The sequence below is a fragment of the Apis laboriosa genome, unplaced genomic scaffold (assembly GCF_014066325.1).
Source record: "Apis laboriosa isolate Shangri-la unplaced genomic scaffold, ASM1406632v1 scaffold42_cov153, whole genome shotgun sequence".
NCBI lineage: Eukaryota > Metazoa > Arthropoda > Insecta > Hymenoptera > Apidae > Apis > Apis laboriosa.
In genome coordinates this window covers 2,700,108-2,717,725 of record NW_025223257.1, presented here as the reverse complement: position 1 = coordinate 2,717,725, position 17,618 = coordinate 2,700,108, and the positions used below count along the sequence as shown (strand labels likewise).

The 17,618-nt window shown below is 41.9% G+C and overlaps 1 protein-coding gene across 1 annotated transcript in view; it reads left to right on the top strand.

Moving 5' to 3' along the window:
• LOC122716176 overlaps positions 1-17,618 on the top strand; it is a 38,693-nt gene that overhangs the window by 2,900 nt on the left and 18,175 nt on the right. The window contains exon 2 of the mRNA XM_043939024.1: positions 14,299-16,071. Within this exon, the coding sequence (XP_043794959.1) occupies positions 15,787-16,071 (285 nt within the window). The 5' untranslated portion in view covers positions 14,299-15,786. The remainder of the gene's footprint in view (positions 1-14,298; positions 16,072-17,618) is intronic.

Genomic DNA, 17,618 nt, shown 5'->3' with positions numbered 1-17,618 from the left:
CTCATTTCCGTGTCTATTCCTATCGTTTTCCGTTTTTTCTTTCTTTTTTTTTTTTCTTCACTGTTCGCGGATACCGTTACTGTTCCGACATTAAGCATTCGGATCGCGTCGCTCTTTTAATCAAAATCTGACACGAAGGGAGGACGGAGAACAGATTCGAAGTTTGGAAACGAATTTTAAAAATTAGTCGGGAAGAAAACTTGTTCTCTGTTCGAGTTTGTTCGTCTCCGCGCATTGTAATAATTGTCGCGATAAATTTGTGAAAATTATTATTAGCTCGTTAGCGTTATCCACGAAACGTGCAACGTACAGTCGGTCACAAAAATCTTGTTTTGCAAGTTCGATTAATTAAATCGTGTTGAGAGCAACGACGATTCTAGATGACGAGAAATTTTGTGCGTAGAGTCTAATAATCGAAACGATTAAATTATTTTGGTGTAAATTATTTTTACCATGCTGTGTAAAATATTCCCGAACGGAAATTGTACGCAATAAAATTCGAGATATCAAATTGATCGTATCGTATCCTTGAAGGAGATTTTCTGTCGAAAAATATAACTTATATACGCGTGTAAACATTCGTTATAATCGGATTAGATTAATCGTTATAATCGGATTAAATTACGTCGTATGAGATGTAAACAAACTCTTGTAGCCGACTGTATACCTGAAACATAATATATATTAACGAACCACATAATATCAATACCACGTTCAGTTTATTTGCTGTCATAATTTGTTAAATCCAACCGCTGAATCATTTCGCTACGAACTAACTGCGATTAAATTTATACATCCGAAAAACACATTTGCGCGATTACTATTCTCGATACTAGTCTCATCTGCGTGAAAATGTAAATAAATGTAAGTAACCAACTCTTTTTCCGTCTCGACGAGAAAGATTCAAAGATTCTCGAGGATGAAGGATGAAGCGTGGAGATATCGAAAGAAGGGTGAAAAGACGGGATTGAGAAGGCGGTCTAGGACTTTATATATATATATATATGGAGAGCACAGGGGAGTGAAAAAGGGAGCGAGGAGAATGGAGACGAAAAGAAAGCGCGAAAGATGAGCGAACGAAAGGGAGGGTGAGAAATCATGTTCAACACGTGTTCCCCTTATCACATTCATTTTGAAACACGGTGTGCTCGCCATTCCTTTTGACGAGGGACGTAATAAGGACGAGAGGAGAGGATACTCGACGCGAGTTTCATCCGAATGTAACTCGTTAATACCATACTTTTTTCTTTCTCTCCAGTATCTACCAACTGGTAACATCGCTAGAATTTTCTTTCTTCGAGGACTTTTTCTTCCTTTATTTCCTCCATTTTTCCACTCCTTTTTTTAAATCGTCTCGTTTTGACGTTAAATGGGGGAAATGAACGCGTCGATTTTACAACGCGTTTTTCGCTCCTTCCTACTTTTCTAATTATCGGATTGGAAAGCGCGTATTTTTAAATCTGCCTCGTTTGATTCCGAACAATATCATTTCGATGGAGAAAGAGTTTTCCAACGGTTTACAATGGTTCTTAAATTTTCGCGAAGAAAGAGAATAAGAGGTAAATAAGGAAATAATATATAGAACGAATTGCGAATATCGGAAATAGTAACGGCGCTGCTACTCCCAGTTAAATAATCGAAGCATAAACAGACAAGGAAGATTCGAACGCGAGAGAATGGATTTAAATAAATTAAAACTGTCGCGATTTTCCAACGCGAAATCTTATTCGTGAATTCCAAACGGGATAAGATTGGAAAAATGAAAAGGAAAAATATTAGAAACGAGCGCTTAAACCGATCCGCGGATGATCGTAATATTCGATACTCGTATATACTTTTTTCATTGAAAAAAATCTCATCAACGTGGGGGAACAACTGTGGCGTTATTATCCGAGATATCAATGAAACAAAAGCCAAGATATTTCATACTCTGTATACTTTGATCCACTCACTGACAGTGGCAAGGGTCTACAGTCGAGAGAAGCGGATATTCGATCTAAGAACGAGGCAGGGGTGGAGGAGGGGGGGGGGGGAGAGAAAAACGGAAGAGTGGTCGAAGAGACGATACGAGGGAGATGGGAGAGAGGAGGGTTGTATATCGAGACAGCGGAAGATGAGGGCAGAAGAGGAGGGTGAGAGAGCGTGCTCAACACGTGTTTCTCTTATCGCGTTCATTTCGAAGCGTGGAGTGCGATCCCTTCTCTCTGACATCATCACCCAGGCTTCTGCTCGTCGCAGAAACACAGGCAGCATCGCGAGTACACATACACACACACACAATCCTTGATTTATTTCGCTCCTCAATAATTCTCTTTTATTTTCTCGTCCGCCATTGCTTGGCCCGCAGCTACCTTTTGATCTATCGACCCCCCCTCCCGCAACGTCGATTCATTTTTATTTACGAGCCGATGCCCTCTATCCCGTTCTACCTTTCTTCTTTTTTTTTATTCCCCTCGTTCTACTCTTCTTTGGCCCTCATCCTCTCGGAATCATTATCGACGTATCGAGTGACGCGACACATGCAGGATCCTACCTTTTAGGATCGAGTCAAAGGAAGAATTCATCTTTCGATGAATCTATTTCTATCGTTTCTTTTTTCTCTTTTTTTTTCTCTTGCTCGATTATAGATCGTGGAATAGCTTACCGATGAGAAAGTTTGAGAATTATTTTTATTCGGAATATTATTACGTATCCCAATTGGGATACTTTTTAGAAGCGTTAGAGAAATTTTAATAATTCCGCGATTCTTATAAATATCATTTCGTGTTACTACAATAATCTCGAAATCCTATCGTTTCTTTTTCAATATCACAATCGTTGAATTAGAATAAATAGCGGCAAAAATTGCTATTAGTTTTTATTATAGATTCAAAACGCGAACCCGATACGATATCGCGATGAAACATCGACTCGTTTATTCTTCAATCGGATAACAAAAATTATTCCATTTCAAGAGTGTCGATTTGTCGTCCAATCCAATATCTGTCCAAAAATAGAAATCGTCCGTTCGCAAATCGAACTCGTTACGGTCCAGATAGCTCGGTGCCTTGAAAGGGGTTCAAGGGAGGGGCGAAACTGGAAAAGATTTGTTTGCAAAACGATGATGATCCCCGCGCTCGCGCGAAATCGCGTTGATTATTTAGAAAAACAGACACGAGCCCGATAGAAGCCCGTGGCGTTAAACGCGACGCGTTTTCAACGCGCCAAGGAAATATTTGTCGAAGCGAATTCAGCCACACTCCCCCTTCCCCCTCCCCTTTCCTCTCGTGTCAAATCAGCCGACAGTTAATTCGATTTAATTGGCGCGCCAATGCACGCTAAAGCGCTGCCTTTATCGCTAGTTTTCCGCGCCTGTAATCAAGTTATACGCCGGTTGGCGGCAAACGTGGAACCAGAAAAGGGGGCGATGACTGGGGTGGTTCTTTTCCTTTTCTTTTTTTATCCACCGACGATACTTTGTCCCGCGATGAATACCACGTCGCTCGCGCTCGATTATCGAACGTTGGATAGGTCAAGATCGGCCGCCGAACGTTCGAAAATCGTCGCCACGGGAATCGCGGCGGTCTATTTTCTATTTTTCGGTCTATTTTCACCCGAGTTTCGCGTCAACCGAGGATCAGAAATCGCGATACGATGTTTACAGGGTTTTTATTGCGCCGTCGAAACGCGAATCGAGCTCCATCGACACGCGAACAAGCATCTCGTAATCGAATCGATTTCGTGCGAATGAAACAGGAAAAAAATAAAAAAAATAAAAATAAAAATAAAAAAAAAGACGTACACGACACGAGTGCACGCGCGGGTGCACACGGATTGGTGGAGGGCGCGGAAAATGTGAAGATCGAGATCGATGGCACCGGGGATGTAGTACGCGGCCGAAATTTGAGGCGAGAACGGAACGAGCGCCACCCCCGTTTATTTTTATTCAATATAACCAGCCGTCGGCGACGATATTCGAATCGGGCACGAACGATCTCTCGAACCCCGGCGTGAAAATGGCGTGCGCGTTGAAACGAGCAAATAGAAGTAAAGGAGTGTGGACAATAACAAAAATGTGAGGTGGTGGTGGAATCTCTCGTAAAGGGGCGACGATTTAGGATCGGTGGGGGATCCCGCGCGTTTCAATCGCTCCTTTCGAGATCGAAACCGAGCCGTGCATGCTTCTCTGCTCCGCGTCGCGTTCCACAATGTTCATCCACGTATTCGAATCGTGTGAAAGAGTCGCGTGAAATTTCGAACGATTTCGCCACGCGTTCAGAACTTCATCAATTCGCGGATTAAACAATGAACGAGATGAAATCCAGCCAGAGTTTTTCGTCTGTTTGACGCTGTCAAAAAAGCTTTAGTCTCTCTCTCTTTCTCTCTCTTTCGTTTTTTTAGTCTTCCTCCAGTTTTGTTTTTTCCCCCGCTTTTTTCTCCTTTTCTATTATCCCTCGCTGTCTCTCCCTTTCGGCGAGAGTCGGAACATAATAAATCGAGCGGATTTCTCCACTTTGATTTCGCTTTTTATCGGGTAGCCACGCTTTTACCGGGGAATAAGCATTTTCACATCGCATGGTTAGAATATTTCCGAGAGAGAGAGAGTAGAATTCGTGGCTCAATACCGCGATAGGGACGTTTATTAAAAGGATATTCAAGGCGACACGTGGACAGTGGAAGAGGAAATAACAGCTGGGAGAGTACGTCGAGCGAGATCTCGGCATCTGGCATCTCGTTTGGTGAACGGTCGAAAGAATCTCTCTCTCTCTCTTCTTCTTCTTCTTCTTCTTCTCTCTCATGGAACGATCGCTTCCTCGCCGATGCATTTTACACGTCGACGAGTTCTTTTTATTATTCCTATTCCAATCCCCTGGAAAATGTGATTTAAAATTGAACGAAACGAACTCTGGGGAATAATATAAACAATTGCGAAGCGAATTTTTTTTTTCTTTTACGAAATACGATTTAATTAAATTAAGAAATAAATGAGATAAAAATGGGGAAACCATCCATGAACGAATAATTCGTTTATTCGAGTTATTCGCTCTTAAAGCTTAAACGATCTTGCGCTACGTTCGAGGCTGCGTGATGATTTCGAAACGTTAATTTTTTTCTCTCTCTCTTTCTCTCTCTCTCTTCCAGAGGGAATATAATGAGAGAGGGAATACAGGTCGTTTGATAATTTAAAGCTTTGGAAATTTCTGGACCGACATCGAGAGCAGACAACTGTAAACGTTTCTTCTTGTATCATTAAAAATTCGTAAAATTAGAAATTTTAATCGCGCGAAAGTTTGATGGCGGAGATAAGATATATTCTTCTGGCACGGGATGGATAACGATACTTGTTTGCATAAAATATTCGTTAATCAACCGGTAAGAAGTATTTCGATAACAACGCGATGTCGATTATCGAACCGAGAGAGACCGGATACCGGATCGTATCGAGATGTTTGTCGAAAATTTGTGCAAACTTTCTCGTCAAACAAAGGCGATCCTTTTTCTTTGTTTATACGAAGGAAATATATTTTAGCTGTTTTAGATAATACTCTTATTAAGGGACTAAAAAGTTGGTTTATTAAAGCATCATTTTCTAATAAGCTTGTTTATTAAAGTTCTATAAGATTAAGCTCCTGTAAAGTTTGTTCGTTAAAGCGTGACTTACTCGAAACCGAAACTACTTTGCTTCGAGTATCAAGACACCGATCCATTCAACCGCTCCTTCATCGCGTACCATAACTTTTTTAATATTTAATGTGACGCGGTAATTAAGTATCATTTCCTTGATCAAATACACCGTAACGTGTACATAAATATTATTTTATTCAATCATCGGACAATTAGCGCTAACAACAATGGTTTATTAGAATTATCCATTCGTCAAAATGAATTAACTAATGATAATTGAATTCATGAATTACTATTTCTTCGATACTTGAAAATCCATACGTAACGAGGAAATTTGAATCGTATGAATTGTTCTCATTCAAATCATTGGATATAGATATTTTCTGCCACGTTGTCCGGTCGAAGTGGAATAGGATCGTTATTGATCAGACATTTATCTTTCACTGTAATTCCATCGATTGTCGAATTATTTTCCCCCCCTCTCAGAAGAACGTGATATCTTAAATTAATCACTCGTCAATACGAGAAAAATTGAAGGTAATCGATTGCATTTCGCGTGTCAATAATCGGATATCCTCATCGCTATCGATCTCTGATCTATTTACGCCACTCGAAGAGGAGAGCTCGACACCTAAAATTAATCAATTTCCGCTAATACTGTAATATATCCATTCACCATTCACGAAAATTCAAAATTCCACTCGAACGATCCATTTTATTCTTACTTTCATTCGCCGAACATAAAATCACACTTTCCACTCTTTCTTTTTCTTTTTCACGCAGCAATAGGATTCTTTATCTTCGAGTGCACAAACTCCACACGTTCTATCATATCCCAAGGAAGAATAGAAATCTCGAATCTGTCCGCGTCGAATGAAAAATTCGCTCGCGAGATGTCACCGGATGACAAGCGTACGTCTCGCCACGATCTTATCGTATCGATCCTAATCTCTCGTTTCATGCGCAACATTACTTAACGTTAACTCGCGACGTCACGTATCCAATAATTCTCGGGGGCTTTCGAAACATACGGTCCATCCGGCGAGCGACTTCTCTCGCCTCCTCTAAATCACATTAAGCCCTCCAACTCTCGTGACCGCGCATTTCTCGACAATATATCAGTAGAAGTCGCGTGGTCCCCGGACAAATTTCTCTTCCCAGATTTGTCCATAGATTTCGAGACGCGGATATATATATATATATATACACGCGCCGAATCTTGAGCGGCTCGGCACGTTCCTCTCGTTATCCTCTCGAAACGGCGGGAAACGATATAATTTCCACGCTTCTCGAGCGTGTTAAACTCGAGACGAGGCATTAATAATCCTTGACTGTGGAGAGAGAGAGAGAGAAAGAGAGAGAGAGAGAGAGGAGGAAAAGGAAAGAAAAAAGAAAAAGAATAAAAGACGAGTCGAAGAGGCAGCGAGAGCGGTATCGGTTGGAAATATCTCTCGTCCCTGCCACTTTTCCAACTCTGGCTCGTGCATTCCTGATATACGAGCGAAATGTCCTCGATTTTCTCGAGTGCATTCCTCAGATCGGGAAGCCGATAGCGTGTCGATAAATTACGCCGGCAGATCCCCCCGCCCTCGATTTTTATTTATTCATCGCGGCGATGGGTCGCTCCCTCGACCGACGAACGTGGTAAAACTGTGGGTGGTGGACGAGGGTGGGAGCTTGCCTTATGGACCGACGAGCGCACGTGTGAGGGTGTGGTGTGCGCGCGTATATGTGTGTGGAAGAGAAACGAAAGGAAAAGGCAGAGTGGAGGGAATTACGAGGCGAAGTAAACTTCTCTCGCGTCAGGTCTGATAAGGATGAAGCGGCTTCGACGCTGTCGCCGTCGAAAAATACGAGATCAACCGTGTCGATGGTGGCGCGTACGTGCCGCTCCCCATTGTTCCTATTTCGAGACTCGTGAAAGTTTCAAAGATTTCTTTTAACCCTTTCGCCATCTCCCCGAGAAGATCTCGTTTTCCTGGGTGGGATGGAACTTTGGATTATTCCGAGATATTCTACCGTGTACCTTTTTATCGATCTTAAGGGATGAATTCCTCGTATATTATTTTTCTCTTCTCTTTTCTCCCGCAAATTGGAAATTTGAACGAATACTTCGAAGTTCGATCTTGGAAAGAAATTCGTCAAATTGTAATCCTTTACGTCGATCGAGAGATTGATGAGGTGTGCTGTCCTCTGATATATTCGTACCATTTATTTCTTCGTTCCATCTGCATCTATATCTATATAAAAGATATCGCTCGTGTTCCCGGTTTTTCAGGCTCTGAAAAATTCAAACAGATACATTCTCGCCAGGAATATACGTATATATATATATATATACCAATACCAATATTGTTAAACGGAAATATTAAAACTTTTTCTCATACACCGAAACGTACGCAAAGTGTGCAATGTAATAAAATACCGTAAAACGCGAGATCTCGTCCAGGATACGGTTTTGTACGGGTGAAATTACGTCGTAAGACATCTCATTGGCGGATGCAAAAAGGTTAACCCGGGACTGTATAAATGGCGGATGGAGGGGGGAGGAAGGTTGAGGATGAAATGTGGTGGTGATCGCAGGAGGGAAACGGATCGCAAGATATTACCTCCCCCGGTGGAACGCGGCTGAGAATCGGTTTAAAGGATAAGTAAAAGGGAACGTAAAATTTTACGTAACGACGTACCACGTTCTTTACAGCTAGTGCAACGAAGCAAGGTGATAGACCGAGGTTGCGGCGATTCCTCGAATTCCTCGAAATCTCACCCCCCCTTGCTCCCCCTCCCCCGTTTTATCTCTCGTCCCCGTATTTTTCCACGATTTCACTTTTAAGCGCGATCGTCGCCGCGATGTTACGGCCGATCGAAGATTGAAAGTGCGATAGAGGGAGGACAGGATTGTTTTTTAGTGCATCCCGCGGGATGACGGGATGAACGGGATTTACGGGGCGATTTTAGAATCTGGAATGGGCTGTAAATCTTGTTTAAGTGTGGATCGCGAGATATCGAGAGGAAAAAGGGTTAAACGGGTTAATCTGTTTGAGCTCGACGGGGCTCGGGCTTTTCGATACCCTCTTTATACGTTTATCCCGTGTGTGAAACTAGTATCAGATTCAGAGGAAGATGGAAGAGTTGAAAGAGAAGAGAAAAAAAATCTATTATATATTTTATCGCCACAGTTGTAAACGTGTTATCGTTTAATCTTTTTCACGAGATATAGCGGAAGATATAGAAGGAAGGAATTTTATATTTATTTCAACATGTGTGTGTGTGTATATTTATGCAGAATCGTAGAGAAGAAAGCATTGGAAAGGAATGCAGCTCCGTTTATTTCTCATAGATATATGGAATACTGTAATACGTATATAGCTGCGAATACAAGGGTGTGTGCATTAGTCGGAGGTTTCACGAACAAGATCGTATTACATCGCGTGACAGTGAGCAGAGAACGGTTTACTCTACTTGTGCTTTACTCTATTTCCATCAGAGTAGGTACATGCACTTCCGTCCATTAGCCACGAATGGAATTTTTCAATAAATTTTCTACAATTAATCCCTACATATACTTGATTAAAAATTCTTGTTCACGCATGATAACGATGCAATTTATTCGACTATTCCTCCTCGTCATGTATCGCGTCATATATCACCCCCTTTTTTTTTTTTCCACGAAGAAGAAATTATTTACAAACGAGAACGCGCAACGTGCAACAAGAAAATTTCCTCCCTCGTGTTCTCTCGATGAAACATGAACGAGAGAACAAAACCTGGAAGGAAGGAAGAAAAGAATTCGATTATCAGGCAAATAGAGAAACTCGAAAACGGGAAATTGGGAAAATTCAATTGTTTAGACGGGCCGCAAACTAAACGAAACGACCACCGCTCCATCACCGTTCACCGGCTCCCGAAATTTGTAAACACGAATAATCGAGCCCGCTTAAGCGTTACTCGATGTGTTACACGTTTTAACAGTGCATTAACTACCGAGTGGGGGGCGTGGCCGATGGGAAAACGCTGGCTGCGAACGCGTGTTAACACAAACGCGTTGATTAATCCTCCCTCATTCGTTCGAGCCCGCGTCGCGTTACTCTTTCACGGTTAATGAAAAATCCACCGCGCCTTGAATTATAGCCTCCCCGATAGCCTCAACCCTCCTCTATACACCCACCCTCTCCACGATTCTCCCTTCCTCCCTCCAAAGGAAAATCATCTTTGACGATACGACGCGAAGAATTATCGTTCGATCCAGTTCCATAATTAATTTTCTTCCGAAGGGAAGCGATAAAACGACTCCCCTTTCTCTCTCCCTCTCGTTCGTATCGCGATACCAACCTTTCGATTCCCGAAACGGGTCTTTTCCCACCCAGCTCGAGAAGAGTTGTTCTTATATATATATATATACGTACGATATCCTCGAGGGATGGAGGTTGAGCGCATCCCCTGTTAAATCCTTGGAAACGCATTCTTGCCGGAAGTAAAAAGAGAAAGGCGAGTTTGGCGAGGGGGTGGGGCGCTCACGGCGAAACTATCGGTATTCTAATTACTCGCAGCAGGAAAATAGCTAGAAGGAAGTTGGAACGCGTAATTACAGCGTTGGGACGGCGTCTTATTAAGGTATCTCATTTTCCACGGGATGCACCGACCGACGACGACGACTATCTCCTGGCCGATGCCTTCCGCCCGTACTTCTTCATCGAGTTTTATCGGATAAAGCGGCGGTGATCTTCCACCGTTGGAAAATACCTGGATATTCACATCGTGGATACTCGGTCACGGAGCGGCGCAGTCACGAGCGCACGATGGTCAACACGGGGCTAATACCGTGGGCAAAAAGCTGCCTTTCCGGTTTGGCCGGAAACCCGCAGTTGATACCGGGGGTGAATCCGAACGGACGAAGACACTTGACAATCGAATTAGGTCGGACGTGAACGGCAAGACTCCTTGTTAACAATTCGGCCGAAATTTCGGCGATACGTTCTCTTCTCGAAAACGTGCCCTGCCGCTCAACCGGGCAAGTTTCAATCGAGCACGCTTTTACGCGGGAAATTATATATTTTCGAGATCGGCACGCGGACGAATGTGGGCATTAACGGATGAGATTGTGAGTTTATGATAATGGCGATGATAGTTTTAATTTAGTTTATTCTGCGAACTTTGCGCAGTGAATTTTGAAAAATTTTGGACGAAAGGGTGATTTAACTAAGAGGAATAGGATTGTTGCATATAATTATAGATTATTTCGATATATTTATTTCTCCGAAAGAAGAATAGATTGCTTTGGGAGATTCTAGTTTAGATAATCCTGCAGAATTCCACGAGCTTCGTTAGATATATCTAATCATACTATTATTCCCAAAAGCAACGAAAGAGAGTTTAACAATTCGCCACTGAAACGAAAGGAAAAAAGAATTCTTAAATAAAAATCGTTCAAATGAACGTATGCGGGGCGAGTGAGATTAAAATTACGAAAATTAAAATCGCAATTGCGAAATTAGCGTTAAAAGTCAAAGGGTGTCTTAAACTGGTGACACCATTACCAAATGAACCGGATACGAAGACTTTTAGTCGATCTCTATCCTCGATCCAACCATCCCACCCCTAAATTCTACTTTTAGTTTCGAGCAACTTCATCACGCCGATTCCTATACACTTTAATGACAGAACTTTACTCTCGTCATTTGCTTTTCGACGCACGCCGAGTTGCCTTTTGCTCTCAGGGCAGAATTTAAACTCAACCCCTCCAACCATCGTTTATCCTCTTCGCGCCCGAACATCTCGAAGCTTTTAAAGGGCAACGCGATCAAGGATCGAGCAGGGGGGCGTGCATCAACGGTGATTAATTTTGGGAGATTAGTAACAAGCTCGTTGGAGGATACGCGTTATTCGAATCGCGTAGATCGGATCCCGTTAATTAGCGGACGCCCCGTAAAGAGGAGGAAAAGAAGAAGAGGGTTAGAGAGCGTGGTGGCGGGGATGAAACACGAGGGATTCTCGAGATTCGTGGAAATCTTTCCGTTAGAAAGGGCGCCGCGGGATTCGCTTAGCCTTTAACATGCTTTTAACCCAGAGTTACATACATTCGCGATTAAAAGGAAAGTACTTCGCAGAGTTCTGAGAAGGTCTGAAAACGGCGCGCTTTCTTGGCACGTTCTCATACGCGGCCTTTCACGCGAACGTTACGACTATTGCAGCCTGGGGAGTTTCGAGCGAGAATTAGCTCGGTTAAGATTACGTCCCCGGATCGAGATAATCGTTAGCGCCAAGTGATTTAGATACGGGTAACGCGAGCCGTGGAGAACTTTCTTCGTATCCGCGTTCTCGATCCTAATGGATCGAAGGACAATGGATCGTGCATCGTTTTTAACTTCTTTCGTGTTTTAGGGATTTTATTGTGGCGTATACTTTTTTCAACGGTGTTCCCTTGGTATTGTTAACCGTGTCTGGAATAATCTGTTAAAGATCATTTTATTAATTTTGTTAAAGATATAATATTTGCAAGTTTGTGTTGGAAGTAAGAGATCTGTTGTAAATCGATTTTAAGTTGTTTGGTTCAATTGTTGTGTTAATAACGAGACGAGAATTAATCCATTTTCCTTTGGGAATGATAGTTCGATCGATGATGATTGACTTTATTTATATATCATTGTGTTAATTGAAGAAGAATTTGAGAAACTATTAATGAGAAAAATATATTTGTCGAATCTAAATTGTAAGTTTTTGGTTCGCAAAATAAGGTTTTCGAACGTCTGTTGATTTAATGAGAGGAGCTTTGTTTATTATTTTGCGGATAAAGTAACAAGACAAAATGGATTTAATGCTAAATATATTGTTCCAACAGAGAAGTAATGCAGGTGTGATGTAATTTATTTGCGAGTGCATAATCAGTTTGAGTTTGACGATGAGAATTTGTATTGAATTGTTTATAGTTTACGTTGAAGAGAATGTTTGATCATTTTGTGTAATACGTGTATCGGTGAAAAATTTCTGGGGAAAGCAGGATATGAAATGGATTTAAAGCAAAAATTGACTATAACGAATGGATATTATAAAAACATAAAGCTGGATATTGGATAATAGATTATAAAGTATATTAAGAATGGTTTGAAGTTAATTTCGTTTTTAAATCGCTATTATATTTATTAGTTTTATTACTGTCATTTAATTTATTACTAATATTTAATTTTTTTCTTTTTAATAAAGCATTATTAATAAAGTATTATTTTTTCTTCATCGAAATTCCGACAGCGTTTACAAAATTACTCTCAATCTTCCATATTCAAAATTTTCGATGATCAGTAGATCAGAGTAATAAAATTTGAAAATATTATTCTCCTCGCTATATTGCCAATGGATTAATAATACAACAGCATAGAAATGAGCATAGGAAACAAGTTCCAAGAAATGGAAACTTTTATTGGACGACGCAAAAATTCCAATGAACGATTAATTATCCCCACCAGTTTTTAAATTCATCACAAATTCGTCATAAATCTCTTCCAACTTACGTTAAATTATCCCTTGAAAGCGGTCCACGGTATTTCGGAATGTACGGCAAACACAACGAGATATCCATTTTAATTTTAATCTCGTAGCGAGATTACGCGTATTTAACCAATCGGCAGAAAAACCAAAATCGCTCGTTCTTGGGTTGGAGAATAATCGAAGATCGATAGGATCGGTGTTTTCGGGTAAAGTTTGCGGAAGCAAGGGCTGGGTGATATTCTCGATTATAGAGATCTTATTTCTGTCGAAAGCTGGACGTGTACCCTCGGACCGGATGGATTTTGAGTGCATTAAAGATGGAGGCAATATCGGGGATGGGATTATCTTTGGACGGGCGATATCACGGACGAAAATACTCCCGTTGCAGTGGAATCGGTGGGGGTGAACGGTTCGTCCGTGGAGGGCCGTGTCCGAGGATTAAGCGAGAATTACCTTGGATTCCGGGCTCTCGAATTCCGTCCACTTAATCCTGTTTCTGTCGGTCTACGTATATACGCGCGCAACTTGAATGCCATTTTCTTGTTCGTAATTCTTTACCGGTTAATCTTAAATCCTCTGTTAATTGCGCCCGCCGAGTTTGGCACCCACCCCTTCACGCCCAAGAGACGTTTTCTTATTATTATTGTTTTCTTCTTGCTTGCTGCCGTTTCGAGGAACGAATAATAAACCGAGGCTCTTCCGTTATTATTTTTTTTTAAAGTGGATTCGGGCTCGCGCGTCAAGTCTTTCGCTTTCAAATTATTTTTATACCGCCTATCCACCGAGACGAGGAAGAAATTAAACGTCGCGAGAATCAAGAGGAAATTTTCTAGATACAAACTTGGGACGAGAAATTTTAAAATTGTTTCATGGATTATTCTCGAATTTTTATTATTTTGTGCGATGTAATGATTACGAAAGAAGTAGATTTTTAGGTTTAAGATGTATTTACATTTGCCACCATACTCGTTCCACCCCTCTCTCTCTTTCTTTCTCTCTCTCTAGGATTTATCCTATTTTTCCCATCGCGTCGAACTTTTTCCCGCCTTTTTCCTCTTTCTCTCTCTCTTTCGCGCAATTAAAGTAATTCGAAACAATCCACAAGGAGCGGAGCAACGATTTTCCCCGGCGATCAGTGGGATCCCGCAATTAAGGGGGATTTTCACGATGCACCGAAGCAACGGCCACTCTGACGGATATTTTTGTTTCCAGGTGAGACCGTGGTGAAACGACACACGTGCTCCAGGGATGCGAGAAATCGCCGCCCCATTAGAGTTCCATCCCGTGAGGCGAGCGTTGCCGAGCGGAGCGTGAAACGAAGCGTATCCACCTTCCTTAGCGGAAAACCGTGAGAGGATGCGATTCACGGGAAAGCTCGAGGGATAATAAAATATCGGAATCCTTTCTTAAACCACTTTCTTAAACCCGGCCGCCATGAAGGAGGGAAGAGTGAAATTCTATCGAGGAATCGTCGAATAAATATGAGGAAGGTGAAGATTCTCACGAACCCCTCTCATCGTCGAGAAAAAGAGCACGGTGTTGGACAGGCTCGAAGTACCTTTCGTTACCGCGTCCCGCGACCGTCTCCTCGATCGTCTTAATCCCGGTTGCTCGATCAATGCACGCTAAGTTGAAACCAAGGGAAGGGTGTGTTAAGCCGTTGGAATTGGTCGTCGAGGGCGTCGGTGTAACGATAACCGATCGAACGAGATAGTATCGTGCCTCTTTTGCGCCCCGGCCGAACGTTTCAAACCGTGAGAATAACCATTTCGAGTCGATCGGGATCGAGAGAACGAGGTGAATTTTCTTGGAAAGTGCGTCTTAGAGAGTGCGTGTATGTGTGCGTAGTAGTGGTGCAAAAAGACAAAAGCGACACGATTTTCATCGCTTTCGTTTGGATTATCTCATCTTTCGGTCGTATCTTGACCGATTTCCATCCCCCTTCTCATGCCGTTCCTTCCATCGTAAAGATATAACTTATGGGGGACGACGGAGGGATGAAGAGTGAGAGGGAAGCGGACCGCGATATCTGCGCACCATTGGACGATATAATCTCGTAAAACCCGCACACAAGTGTCCATCTACGTGAGCCGTACGTAAAGCCGTGGACGAGGACCACCGGTTTCTAACGCCCGCCAGGAATTGGTACGCCGGCCAACTTTCGACGCTTCGTTCCAACTGTATTCCACGTGACAGACGAGAGTGGCCGTTTCTTCGAGGAACGATCCCTCGAAGAATATACTCGGTCACGGACGGTGTTGAACCGTTGGGGTGATCTCGTAAACCTATCCTAAACCCTCACCGTCGAGACTATATTTTTGGATGGATCTTATAATATATACGAAGTGACACCGTTCTCTGTGATGCCTCGCTTCGCGAACGCTTCTGGCTGTTTCGAGCAATTTTATCGTATTTATACGTAAAAAAAAAAAGAAAAGAAAAGAAGAAGAAGAAAAACGAATTAGAGGTATATAATATTTTATGATAACTAGATTTAAAAAAAGATAGATTCAATTTTGTTTTTAATTTTGTAAAGGAACGAGAGTTTGTAGAAATTTTTACAACCGTACGTGACTCTTTTAATATATATATATATATATATTCGTCGTATCAAATAGAAAGATTATACATTTTGGTGATTGGTAATGCGCGAGTGTCACGTTCGTTCTTCGCCACGCGTTGGAATCTGAATCACGAAGGATGGATCAAGTGCACGTGAAATCGTCGAGATCGACGTCGAGGAGCAACCCGGCGAAAATGGCGTGCGAGAAGGCGAGCAAGAGGCTCAGGACGATTCTGGTGAAGGCGTCGCGCCTCGGCGTCTCGACGACGGAAGTTGCCAAGTTGCCAAGCGCCAAGAAGCTCATTCCGCAGAGAGATCACGGATGGAAGTTGGCGGTGTTCCTCCTGGTCATGTTCGGCGGCGGAGTGATCGTCGCCTTGGCCTGCACGGCGAGGAAAGGCTGCTCGAAGCTGGAGGAGATCGTAAGTAGCATTTCCAAATTATATTTTATTATCGTTATCAATATAAAAAGTCGGTCGATTCCTCGATGAGATTTTTAGGATAGAGAAAATAGGGAGGCGGGGGGAGGGGAGGCTCTCGAGATTTCGGATAAATTAGGACGATTTTACGTCGATTTAAATGACGAGAGTTTCTCGCGTTTGGATCTCTCGAGATTTCGAGAGATAGGAGAAATTTCGGTCGGTCGAGAATATTTTTCCAATTGGTAAATTTCGTAACCTGGTGCAGACAATTTTGATTTCGCTTAGATTAAAGCTGGCAAATTTTCTCGCGTTTTGAACATCTCCTCAACTCAAAGAAGAGTTTGAAATATCAAAATTTTACGTAGAGGATTTTGTTTTGTTTTCGAAATCAGAATCGGTAAATTTGTGATTTCTGTTCGGTGTTTATTTATGAAATTTCGGAATTTAGATAAAATTTCCTTTGATCGAGAATGTTGTTTTTAACCGATAGGTGTCAAGATTCGTGTAGAGAATTAATAGGGAAACATTTATACGAAGATTATATAGACAGAGAATATTTGGAATTGTAGATAGGTGGAGGATAATTCCAGCATATAAAAATGTTTAAAAAGTGTATCGGATTCAAATATTTATCCCATTCTGACCTTGTTTGCCAGTTAAAATTGTTTTTTACTGTTCCAATAATATCCGCTCCGAAGCGTGCTTGCGTAATTAATTCCATTCAAATATTTACCAGACACAATTTCATATCTTATGCATGATCCTGATGAATATTTGCCGATACTCTTATGATATTTCACGAATTATTTTATATTCCTCTGCGCTCCGCTCGATAAGAGCAACGCGGTGTATAAAAAATTTCGACCGATAATTTTCAGTAACTGCAAAATAACTTTGGAATATTTTCACATCAGCCTCCCCTCCCCTTCCCACCTCTCTCTCCCTCCACGTTGAATTCGCCCCACGTAAAATATTGTTCCACGTTCCACGATCATCGTTCGATGAAATTAATATCGATTCATTAAAAGCATTTAGCGAATTGTTAAAAAACGAGTCGTTCGATGGCAAAAAAATTTTTCCTTTTTCCCCTCGGATGAAATCATACGTCTTCTCCATTCCTTCCTCCATATCGAGTTTCGAACGAGCGTAAGACTTACGAGAGGGTAATTGAACTCTGTATTTAAATCCTTTTGTTACGAGGCAACGTTATACATACTGATGAGGCGAATTAGACGCGTACACGAATGTTCTCGTGTAAAAGGGGAAAAAATTGGCGTGGGTAAGCGGAGGTAAAACTCGATGGTATGGTCGTAGAGAACGCGCGTACTTACAAAGAGATTTGAAATGGCCTTCGATCATCTGCATTCATAAATCCCTGTACTCGGCCCGAAAGAATCCTTTGTCACGCAACACAAGAGAAGGGCGCATCTCCCCCATTCTTTCTGGAAAAGAAGAAATGAAACGTTCGTGCATCGTTCCAAACTTGTGGAACGAATTTTTCCTCGGGTTGTTCCCGTGGAGGAGAGCATTTCGCATTTTTGAATAGG